The sequence below is a fragment of the Engraulis encrasicolus genome, chromosome 3 (genome assembly GCF_034702125.1).
Source record: "Engraulis encrasicolus isolate BLACKSEA-1 chromosome 3, IST_EnEncr_1.0, whole genome shotgun sequence".
Lineage (NCBI taxonomy): Eukaryota > Metazoa > Chordata > Actinopteri > Clupeiformes > Engraulidae > Engraulis > Engraulis encrasicolus.
The window spans coordinates 40,648,547-40,661,065 of NC_085859.1; the positions used below are offsets into that span (position 1 = coordinate 40,648,547).

The following is a 12,519-nucleotide window of genomic DNA, read 5'->3' on the forward strand; positions in this document are numbered from 1 at the left end:
AAGTAGGCTGGTTAGTTTCCCAGGAAGGATTTTGTGAAAAGAAGTGAGCCACCACTTCCTCAAAAGTATTCTCATTGCATCACCACATGATGTCTCGAGTCGACACTGGGGGGCTGGGAGTAATACAGAGGGAATGGATTACAAAACTCTGTGAACTAGGTTGTCCATAGAAAACTACACACTCCTACTACTCACTTGGACTTTCAGCTCAAGCTTGAGGTCACACTTGAACATTTAAACTCAAGAACAGACCACTCCAGAGGGCATCAGGCTTAGGTGCACATCATTCACTTTTTCAGAAGCCATTTCTTTTCTTAAATAAAAAAAGACACTAGTGGTTTCGCCTTACATCATAAACTAGTGAATTGACTACTGTTGCTTAAACATTTTAAAGGCTCATCAGTACTTCCTGGACAAAAGTTGTGTACTTGTAAACGCATCTGCCCTATTTCGCATTCTCTTACAATGAACATGAGTCTTAGGAAAAGTGGAAACTGTGACATTACATAAGAGAAGGTTTTGAGTTACTCGCCTTCCATGCACTTTGGGTGCTTTCAGGTTGGCAGTATCAAACTACACACTGAAGTGTTCGAGGCCTCAGCAACACTGACACGGAACACCTTATCAAAATTACACTTTTTCTCCGAACACTTCCCTCTTATCTTATCAAAATGTTTGCAAAGTGTACAGTTGGCAAGGTCCCGAAGCGCTCATTTTTTTTCTCTGTGGAAAGGTCAACAAGCATGCACGTTTACACCTCGATCCATCTCTCTCCAAGTGCACGTGTTGGTGGAATACAGGCACAGTGTAATCACACTGTAAGCGAGTTGCTTTGATCAGGTGTGTGCTTAACAGATCGATTAGAAAAGATCACTTTTGTGGGCCTACATCATTAATGTATTCCAAGAAATGAAACCATGCAGACCTTGGAGGTGGTATGCAAGGAAATGCTAAGAAGGAAAACTGGGTCAGTCCAATGGAATGCAGACTCAGATACTTGCCTGGAAAGAACATCCAAGTCTGCCCCACCCATATGTTCCCAAAAAAAAAAAACCCTCCTGCTATTGAAAACCAGAGACAAGAAAAGGTTCTGCAATGCTGAAACGTTTAATACAGGATAGTGTGGTAGGAGGACAAAGCTTTCAATTTAAAATAATACATTTTATAGTGAAGCATTTTATATTTCTGACATTACATACAGAAGACTCAAACTAAATACATAAATAAATAGACAGGATACGATTAGTCCCTGGAACCCCATTCAGAAGATGGAGATTGTAGATCATTTCTGTTAGAACCCCAGCAGAGCTAGTAAGATTTTATTTTGTCTAACGAAACTGGCACAACATCTACCAATTTTTGTTTTGAGTTTTAGTACTTTAGAACTCTGATGTCAACCTTCATATTAAGTTGACGATTCGAAGCATATTTACAATATAAACAAGAGAAATAAAATGTTACGTTTTGTTTTACGCTACAAAGAGATGGCCAGTATTGTAAAATACAATAAAATAAAATAAAAAAAACTTGATTTGGTTTTAGGGCAAATTAGGGGCTCAAACACTGATCAACTGGGGGAACAGTTCATTGGCAAACACGTCTTCCCATGAGCTCTCAGAGCACAGTGGAGAAGACATGTTGCTGAAGGGGGAAGGGGACCTCTCGTATCCAGAGTCACTGTATGCGTCTGTCAGGTAGGCTGAGGCCTTCCCGTAGCTGGCCAGGGAGGGGGAGTTCTGGGGGAGGAAGTCGTCCACGGAGCCTGTCGGAGCACCGGCAGCAGCCGTCTCCGGAATGAGAACCTCCTCTGGCTCGTCCTTCACAGACACGTCCTCCTCCTCCACCACCACCACCTCCTGGGCCGCTGGGGAGAAGGCCACCTCCTGATCTTCATCTTCATCATCATCCTCGTCATCGGAGTCCTCCTCCACGTCCTTTCGTTTCTGCAGATGTTGCTCGTCGTCATCTTCCATCTTCACCTCCTGCACGCTCTCCTCCTCCACCACGCACACCACCTCTTCCTGCACCTCCTCAGCCTCCTGCACCACCTGGTGCTTGGTGTAGATGTGGTCAAAGTGGATCAGTTCATGATGGGCCTCCAGCTTAACTGGTGCGGCCCCCAGAGCAGAAGGTGAGGCGGGGCATACTGGAAGTCCCTGCGGGCCTGCAGGCAGCACGAGCTGGCCGTCTTGAGACTCTGCTGCTGCTGCAAGGCTGCCCTTGAGGAAGAGCTCTGGGTCGAGGATGTCCAGGATGCCAAGCAAGAGATCAGACTGCAATGAGGAAGAGGAGAGAGGACAGTTAGCACAGGCTGAGGGCAGCAGTGCACTTCACACAACAGGGACAGCTAGTGGTTATGCTATTGGGAGCAGGGCCACTGTACTGACTGCTTTTGATGGGCTCAGGACAATATCATTCATGCAATGTAGTGGGGATGCAATTCAAATTGCATTGTGACATCTACAGATCCCTAGCACTAAGCAAATGAATAGAAGAGCTCTTTTTCAAAATGAGATGTAACCATTTTATAGAATGTTGGGAAATTGACATATTTGTATTGGGCATTCCATTGAAATGCATTGCAAAATGCAATGGTGAGGTTTTAACATATGTTCTCAGAACATTTGAATAGCAAGAATTCACATATAGATGATAGGACCTCTTAACAGTCAATTCCAATATTAAAATGCAAAAAGTCAAAAATGGTGGATATAGCGTTTTGGAAAAGAACTCTAATTTATAATAGTTGAGAATACAATCAGGGTCGGATTAATGCACAGGCTGCAGACTAGAGGCCCCCACCTTACAGGGGCCCCCAATTGGCCAAAAATGGCAGAATTGTGGCAAGTTGCATTATTGAGAAAAAAAAAAAATCATTGCGGAATTTGCTTTACAGGAAGGTCCACAGCAACCTGCAGCCTAGGGGGCCCAGGCCGTCTTAATCCGGCCCTGAACACACTACTACTTAGTGAAGTGCAAGCTACAAAGTGATGAATGAGCAGTGTGTGTGTGTGTGTGTGTGTGTGTGTGTGTGCGTGTGTGTGTGTGTGTGTGTGTGTGTGTGTGTGTGTGTGTGCGCGCGCGCGCGCGCGCGTCGTCTCACCTCAGCGTCTGAAGCGCCAGTACTGCTGCCAGTGTCCATGGCAGCGAACTCTTCTGACTTGAGGACTGCTGGGCCTGCACCTGCTGCGGAGGCACACGTAGCCTGAGTACTGCAGACTCAGAAGACCCGATCCCCAAGCCGAAAGAGCCCACGCCGACGGACTCTACAGCCTGCACCTGAAAATAAATAGGGCAAAGGGAGAAGAGAAGGGGGTTTAATCACCAGATACTAACAGGTCGGCAAAGCAGATCAACAGGGGCAAGGGGTAAAGGTTGACATTTAGGTGTCAGTCAGTTCATATAGGTGCCTGGGGTGGGGGGTTTACCTTATCCTCATCCTCATCCTCATCCAGGGCATCCAAGCCCAATCTCTGTCTTAGTTCCTCATTCTCTGTGATGAGGTCACTCGTCTTTTCCAGTAACAGCCGATTCTCAAGACAGAGCTTCTGGTTCTGAGGAGAGGAAACACAAGGACATATGCACTCAGTTTTATAAACTTCATTTTACTGCACAATATTTCAAAGAATTCACTTTTGTTGTTTTTGTTTTTTTTAAGGGAACACATTTGGAAGCATCTTACCTCCATCTCGAGCTCCAAAACCTGCTGTTCCAACTCTCCCATTTTGGCCTTTTTTCTGTCTCTTGCGGTCTGAGCAGCAACTCTGTTCTTGAGTTTCCTATAAATAAGAGGCATATGGAAATATTCATTGCTTTAAAAGTGTGCATATATGCATCAGAAAAGTTCAATTTCCTGCTCATGTGGTATAAATTCCAAAAGTAGGTCCTTTTTTCCATCAGTGGTAGGTTGCGTAATTACACCGGCCATGTTCTTGCCACGCAGGCAGAACTAGATATCCTCAGCTCAGCTGGGAGGGTCTAAACTCCGCTACGCATTTAAAAAACGCTAACGTTACCAGATTGACCGGCCGGCACATCAAATATGCCCCTTTTCTACAATGTTTCCAAGAACACGAGAACAATGATATCACTTCCCACCATCTCAATCAGCCTCTCATGTGTTTTCCACAGTTAAATAGAATGATTCCAACGATTTAATGCGATATCGAAGGTTGATCGGATTAGCAGTAGAAGGGCTGGGGCCAGCTAGCAATGTCACTCACCTCCGAAGTGCTTTTTCCTCGGGGCTCAAGTGTGTGAGTCGCTGCCTTTTCCTCGGAGGTGGCCCGGACATATTTGAATCTGAATCTGATGAAACTTGGCTTGCTGATGATGAGGGGAGAACAACCGATATCGAACGGTTGAAACCTCCCTGTGTTGAAGCATTTTGATTTCCAGATATCAAGAGGACTTTGTGGGCGCCCCCAGCTCCAGCTGTCACTACAACCATTCTGTGTTTCTTGTTGGATCCGAGTGTGATCCTATGAATTGTGAATTTAAAAAATGGTCGTTTTCCAAAAAAAGAAGGGCAAATTCCCTTCGATCTTACAGCTACCTTTTACTCGAAGAAAATATCTGCCAGTTCCGCCTCTAGCTTTCTATTTCTACTATCGTGGTTCAACCTGATAGGACGAGAGCGTATGTGACGTCAATCCTAGCCCTAATCTCCTTGGTTCAGAGGCTGATGAAATTTACATTCAATATTTCCCCCTGCTGAGCACTTCTTGGAAACTCCCAGTGAGCTTACCGTAGAACTGAACATGTTTGACAACAAAAATACCTAGAGGGTAGGCATTTCACAATAAGTTGTTGTATATTCAAAATATGTGATCCACAAATATAGGTCATTGTATGTTGTGGTTATAAGCTAATGCTGATCACATAGGGCATTTAACACTGGCAAACTTGATGGTGAGACTGACTGAGATTCCAGTTTTGAAAAGACCACCTCAAGTTTCACTTTATTCCAGTTGATTGCATCAACTGAATGTTTAGCTGTTTTGACACTGTGATAGGCTAGCCTTTGTAGAACCTAGGAGGTGTTTTCTTTATACAGATTGGCCTATTAATGAGTGATTTGTTTATTGGGCCTATGTCTAGGCTATTTATTTAACCTATAAAATAATTTAAATTGAGACCTATAGGCCCATGACAGCCTAGACCTATTTCAACCACGGAAGTTTCTGCATGTGTGAAAGGAAAACTGAAAGTTAGGCTATTTATCCTAAGTACTGCAGTGCCATTTCCCGATAGAGGCCTTAAAGGTATGCCGGCATGTCTAAATGGGAAATGTTTCACTTTTACTGTCAAAGCTTTGCATACTTGTAGTGAAGCATACCATGATGATTGATGAGCCCATAGGGCCTACTAAGCTGTTTCTACGAAAACATCCTGTAAAGTAAGCCTATAAATAGATTCCATTTCAATTAACCCACATGCATTGGTATGGCACCAACACAGTTAACACTACAGGTGTTATTGATTTCAAAATTTTGTTTTATATAAGCAGCATGAACTTGAACAACATAGGCCTATGTTTTTTTTTTTTTTTTTAAACGACCATTTTTTTAAATCACAATTCATATCACACATGGATCCGACAACAAACACAGACTGGTTGTAGTGACAGCTGGAGCTGGGGGCGCCCACAATGTCCTCTTGATATCTGGAAATCAAATGTTCTGTTATTTTTCAAATGTATGCTCTGTTAGTGGAATTGCCAATGAACAGCCATTTTCCCCAGTTTAGAGTGAGTATCCAGATAATCAATTGTGCTCTTAGCAAGCACTATCTGTCAGACACAAGTTATTGATTCCAAATGGTCTGTTTTTCAAATTAGCACAGAGGCCATTTAGTGGTGGCTGATGTCACTCTAACGAAATGGGGTAAAATGTCTTCACATGGAACTGATTACCAGCCACCAAATTATGCACAAAAACATAGCCAGTATAATAATAGGACTACTAAACAGCAAAGTCTTTAATTATGCAATTAAGGTTAAGTACACAATGATGCATCATGATGGGATTGTGGATTTCTAAAATGGCACCATTTGGAGTACATTGAATACACTGAGGACTGTCAATGTTATCTAAATGTGTCTAATTATAGCAAACATCTCCCTGAAAATTTAGACACTGTCTGTACTTTGTTGTTTTGTTTAACCCATATTAACATTTTGTCTGAATATCTTTCTGTTTTTGTCATCTTTGTGTGTGTTCTCTCTCTCTCTCTCTCTCTCTCTCTCTCTCTCTCTCTCTCTCTCTCTCTCTCTCTCTCTCTCTCTCTCTCTCTCTCTCTCTCTCTTTCTTTCTGTGCCTTTGTCTGTAAAAATAAGATGAAGTGTTTCAAGAGCAGGGTGTTTGGGGTGGCAGTGTTCCAAACAGGAACTGACTGGACCTGAATCCGTGTGACGGTGGCTGATCCATGACGAAGGGATCCTTCTGATGTCACAGTTGGGCGCTCGTGCACCTCAAGCACACTACACGTGTGCCACAATAGAAACACATTACACACGAGCACGTGCGCACGCGCACACACACACACACACACACACACACACACACACACACACACACACACACACACACGAACGCACGCACTCTGTGTCTACCTGACCAGCGCATGACCATTGAGGTACACACACACACTCACACACACACACACACACACACACACACACACACACACACACGCACACGCACACACGCACACACTCCAGTTGCTGTGGCAACATGTCCTGGCTGCTGCTGTGTGTGCTGTGCACCATTGATGCGTATTATTCGGGAAGCAGAGCTGCCCTGTTTCACCCCAGCAGGGAAGCAGGAGATGAGAAGGGCAGTGATCCTATATTGCACCGCCACCCTGCCTGAATGGCCTGAGCCAAGAGGATCAACAAGTGGCTTCTTTGCTGTGTGTGTGTGTGTGTCCACGTGACATGTGAACACGGTGTGTGTGTGGTGTACAAAGTATGTGTGTATGCATATGGGAGAGAGAGAGAGAGTGAGAGAGAGAGAAAGAGAGAGAGAGCGAGAGAGAGAGAGAGAAAGAGAAAGAGAGAGATAGTTTGTCTGTATTGCCCGTGTCTTGTACTGTATGTTTGTTTGTTTGTTTGTATGTATGCACAGACGGGTGGGCATGTTTGCGGCGATTTTTACAGCATTACCGAGACAATGGGGGGTGTCGCCTGGGGGGGGTGGACAATGGGGGTGTCGCCTGAAGGGGTGGTTGTGGTGGTCAGGGCCGGCGCTAATCATAGGCAAACCAGGCGGTCGCCTAGGGCGCCAAATGTCTTGGGGGCGCCAAGTCCCATGGAATTAGAACATTAAGCGAGATAAAGCAGTAGGTATTATACAGACAATTATTATTAATGGGTACTCGGTACATATGTAGGTAGTAGACCAGCTGTGCTCTATCAGATGTATGACACTATGTTTACACATTCCAATTCCTAATTCCACCAAAAGCAAAGAGGGGTGCTTGCCTAGGGCAGTGTTTCCCAACCAGGGGTACATGTACCACTAGGGGTACGCGAGCGCACTGCAGGGGGTACTTGGAAAAATGTAATTTTAACAAATGCATGGAGCATAGTCACAGTGCAATAGAAAAAGGGATGTAAAACACGAGTTAGGGGGTACTCATGGCACAATGAAAAGGCTTAGGGGGTACACAAGACAAAAAAAGTTGGGAACCACTGCCCTAGGGCACCAAATTGACTAGAACCGGCCCTGGTGGTGGGGGTGGTGAGGGGGGAGGACGTCCAGCTGTGTGAGGCTCACGCCTCGGGGCCGTCTGTTTGCTCAGGTTCACACTCGTAAAGCATGCACTCCACTCCACCCAGCAAGGCCTGCCTGCCCTGCACTACGCTGGGTTGTTTGCCCTGGCTGCTCTTTTTCCCACCCTTTAAGTTGAAAGGTTGAATGTGGATACCTCTGCCCTTCTCTTTCCTTCTCTCTCCTTCTCGATCTTTCCTTCTTTCATCTCTCTCTCTCTCTCTCTCTCTCTCTCTCTCTCTCTCTCTCTCTCTCTCTCTCTCTCTCTCTCTCCCTCCATGTTTTCTATGTGTGTGTGTGTGTGTGTGCGTGTGCGTGTGCGTGCTTCATGTGTGTGTGTGCATACTCTTAGGAGGGTGTCGCTCTCGGAAGCTGATAGAGTAGATCCTTTTAGTTCAGGGGTGGGAACCTATGTCTCGAGGGCCGTTTGCGGCCCTTGGAGACGTTTTATCCGGCCCCCGATATAATTTTAATGTTATGCAGCTTCACATAAAATATGACATATTTTTTAAAGGAATCTTAGAAAATACATTTGCAATACAAATAAGTTATATTCAGGGGACCTAAAGAAGGTGGGGCCTGTTTTAAAGGTGGCTGCCTTCAATATTGGCCTAAAGTGCAGGGGGAAATCCTGGTTTGTGCTCATAGTACGGCCCTCGGAGGACTTTTACGGCCCTTGGCTGAATTTGAAGTGGCCCCTCGAATGAAAAAGGTTCCCCACCCATGTTTTAGTTGAATGTGTATATGTGGATAGCCTACCTCTCTCCTTGTGTATATGTGGATACCTCTGTCCTTCTATTTCCTTCTCTCTCCTTCTAGGTATTTCCTTCTTTCATATCTCTCTCTCTCTCTCTCTCTCTCTCTCTCTCTCTCTCTCTCTCTCTCTCTCTCTCTCTCTCTCTCTCTCTCTCTCTCTATGTCTTTTGTGTGTGCATATCTGTGGGTGTGTATGCACATGTGTGCCAATATGTGAGCAATTCTCTCTGTGTGCATGCATGTGTGTGTGTGAGGAATGTTCTCTGTGTGTGTGTGTGCCTGCGTGACTGCGTGCCTGCGTGCCTGCCTGACTGCCTGACTGCGTGCCTGCGTGCCTGCGTGCGTGTGTGAGGGTGTGTGTGTGTTATTCTTCTTAGCAGGGTGTCGGTCTCAGAAGCTGATAGAGCCATCAGCACTCTGTAGCCGTGCCTAATCACACCGTGTTTATCTTGCTGAATGTTCAAGGACTTTGGCCCACTCCAAAGTCTACACACTCAATACAGTAATACAAAGGACCTGCTAACCCTTCTGACTGAGACTTTTGAAGTCTAGCAGAGAATAACACCCACTGAAAGTATAACCAATAACATATAACATAAATGGACAAATTCCCAGACAGTGTGTGTTATTATTGAGCACTGTGTTAAATGAAACATGCTGTAGCAAATCCAGTAACGACGCCAATGCTGAAACTGAGAAAAATGGCTTCAAAGTCTTGTTATCAGGTTGGATATTGTAGTAACTGAAGATTTAACATAGGAATGTCTCTAAAATGGGACACATTTTGACCTATGGTTTTGTCACAAGATAAAGGAGGCGTTATGAGGACCATTTTCAGTCTAGACTCAATTTTGACAAAATATGTAGTTACTGCACTTTGCTTTTGTAAGGCTGAGTAGTGCAAGCATTTGAAAAACCAAAGTCCAAGGATTCTTTCCTTCACCCTAACTCCTATCCTCCCTTGTGCTTGTTGCCTCGCAATGACCTTGCAAGACGTCATTGAAGAAAGAAGTTTAATTCAATAATACTGTAGGCTATCTTGCAAAAGCACAATTCAAAGGTCATTTTCTCATTTTTTGCAGTTGGGATGCTGATTGGCGAAAAGTCCCTCAAAAGTTATTGTGGCTAGGCTGACAGAGGGGAAACTTTATTCTTTTCTCCACGGAGGTGGCGTGTCAGTGAAGCATAAGCACAAGCACAGGTCGAGGATGGGAGTAGGCAGAGGTGTCAAGTAAAAAAAGAAACACAGTTTCCTTCCAACACACGTAACTCATCTGAGTAACCAGTAGACATACTACCTGTCCTAGCATCAGATTATGCACTGGTTGGATCAAGGTGCTGGTGGGTCCCTGTAAGGTTTTTAGTGTTTTCTGTAACAACACAGTCTATCTATCTCATTAGGTACAATGGAGTAAATGATGTAACTGGGTAATATCATGTACTTACACCATTCATTTACTGTTACTGTTGACATCTCTGGAGTTAACAGCATGCAATGCACCCTAAATGTAAGTGATCTTATAGGCAAACGGAGGCCTGCCTGAACTGTGAGTAATACAGCCTTGAACTGAATGGCTTGACTTATGGCATGCTGTAGTCGATAGGAAGATCAGTAATGTAAGAGGTAACTGCCCTATCACAATTTGCATGCATTTTAAATACTGGAAGTGGAGGAATGTCTTCCAGCGACCGTTAAGAAATGTTTGTCTAATGACGAGCCTGTCTACGCTGTGCAGTCAAGGCGTGAGCTTGCATGTGTGTGTATGTGTGCGTGCATACAGTACTGAACTGTGCGTGCATGCATAGATGTATGTGTGTGTGTGTGTCTGTTACTGTGTATACATTTGTGTGTTTGCTTATGTGTGTGTGAGTGTGTTTCTGCATGCACACACCATTAAAGCCACGACTCGTGTAAACTCACACTGTACTCATAGACGCCATCTCTGGTTTCTTCTTGGTGGACTTAAATAAACTGAGGGGGGGACTTCCTCTGAGAGAGAGAGAGAGAGAGAGAGAGAGAGAGAGAGAGAGAGAGAGAGAGAGAGAGAGAGAGAAAGAGAGAGTATTGGTCTTTTACCAATGTTCCACAGTGACTGGTTGAGGAGTATTAGCTCCTTACTGGCCCTTGCCTCTGAATACCAGAATACCAGTACCTGTTGAAAGAATGTTCAATATTGAAAGGATGGAATTTCCACAAAAGAAAATAGTTTTAACCTCAAAACGGTGTGAGAGAGAGAGAGAGAGAGAGAGAGAGAGAGAGAGAGAGAGAGAGAGAGAGAGAGAGAGAAAGAGGGGATATCTCGGGGACAGCTGTCATGGCTTTGGCAGCCACATGCGTACAGTGCGGCGGTGTGAAATGCAAAAATAGCTGGGCCAAAAACAAACTGAGCACAGACGGTCGGGCCCCATTCATTGTAATGCTGCTGCATCCAAAGCAGGGTTTATTTGCTGGTATATAATGACACACAAACTGAAGATGGTCATGTCTGTATTTGTGCTCAACTGAAAAGGAGTGTTGTGCAAACAGGCACACCCATCTGAGAAGATGAATCAGGCTGAATAATTTATTTATTTTTAGACCGTTGAAATAGTTGCACTCGTGAAGGTGTTATTAAGCAACTAGTCACAAAGTGAGACATCCATAAACTCAAAAAGCATTTTGACTTAATGCTACCAGAAAATTCAGACAAAATTCAGATAGGACAGTGAAGAGCGACAGGAAGCAAAAGTGGAGAGAGAGATGGGGTAGGGATGGCACATGACCCAGGCTGGATTTGAACCCTGGGTGCAACCCTTGGGCATGCAAGCCCTAATGTGGGGCGCTTAGCGCACTGCGCCACAGCACTCCCCTCTAACATTTTTTAACCATTATTTTTAAGCATGGGACGACAGGTTTTCTTTTGTCCCTGCTGTTTCTGTTAACCTACTGAACGCATGTCATTAACAACTACCATCCTGTAATGCCATGTATGTATGCGGGTGGTGGGCTGTGGTGGATATGCACTTGAGTGTTTCTATGTATGTGTGTGTTTATTGTTGTTTTTGTTTTTTGGCGTCATGTGTATGTTGTGTGTATGTGGCAGCTATGTATGTCCAAGACAAATTTCCTTCGGGACTATTAAAAAGAATCTTGAATCTTGAAACATTTGACCATGTGAAACCCACGCATCACTGAATTGTAAGCTGTCATTAGTGGACAACGGAATGGAAAAATGGACCAGCTTGATGTCCCAACTGATGCTATGGATGTTGTGTGAAGATGCTGTAATCTGTTATGTGAAGGTTGTTGTTTTGCCCGTCACTTTGATTGTCTTCGAGTCTTTGCCAGAACATTTGGGCCGCTTATATTGGGGCGAGCGGCAGCCTTTGTGAAGAGCATTGGAAAGCTGACAGCGCACTCTTTTTGTCCTGCATATTTTTCACATTTTCACCCCCCAGCTCCAGCAGCTCCAGCCCCAGTCCTGGCCCCCATGCATGCATCCCCAGACCTGGTGTCAATATGAGCTGTTTGTCAAGCACAGTGAAGGTACTAAGCCACTACAACACACCACTAGTCCCCTGTCATGATTTGGTTTTGGTTTGGGCAATCAGGTCCGATGACAGCTTTTGCTGTGCCCAGGACAGAGTCATCTGAAAGACCCCCCATACAATACATACAATGTAATGAAAAGCTAATTTGGGCCCCCGTCTCAATGGGCCCTGGACAACTGACCCCTTTTCCCCCCCTGCCGGCTTCCCTGTGGGCAATGTTACTGTGACAGTCTCATGTCAATGATGCAGCCCATCTAGACAGAACACCAGCCCCTGACAAAGGCCCCAGCCCATACACAGCCCAGCACGTCTGAATAACACCATAAAGAACTAAAATGACCTCAACAACAGCAACAACAACAACTCCAGCCACACCACAAGCATTCACAGGTGTGCTTACACAGCGCGACTTGGCCGCCACTTTTCGCTTTATGAATGAGCTGTGTCTGAACCACCCTGT

The 12,519-nt window shown here is 44.9% G+C and overlaps 1 protein-coding gene across 1 annotated transcript; it reads right to left on the reverse strand.

The window, feature by feature from the left end:
* Positions 1-1,088: 1,088 nt before the first annotated feature.
* On the reverse strand, positions 1,089-4,582 carry xbp1 (X-box binding protein 1). The gene is given in 6 exon segments (XM_063195414.1): positions 1,089-2,273; positions 3,104-3,193; positions 3,196-3,279; positions 3,429-3,554; positions 3,683-3,779; positions 4,224-4,582. Coding segments are annotated over 6 exon segments (1,341 nt in total). The 5' UTR covers positions 4,451-4,582; the 3' UTR covers positions 1,089-1,556.
* Positions 4,583-12,519: the final 7,937 nt, after the last annotated feature.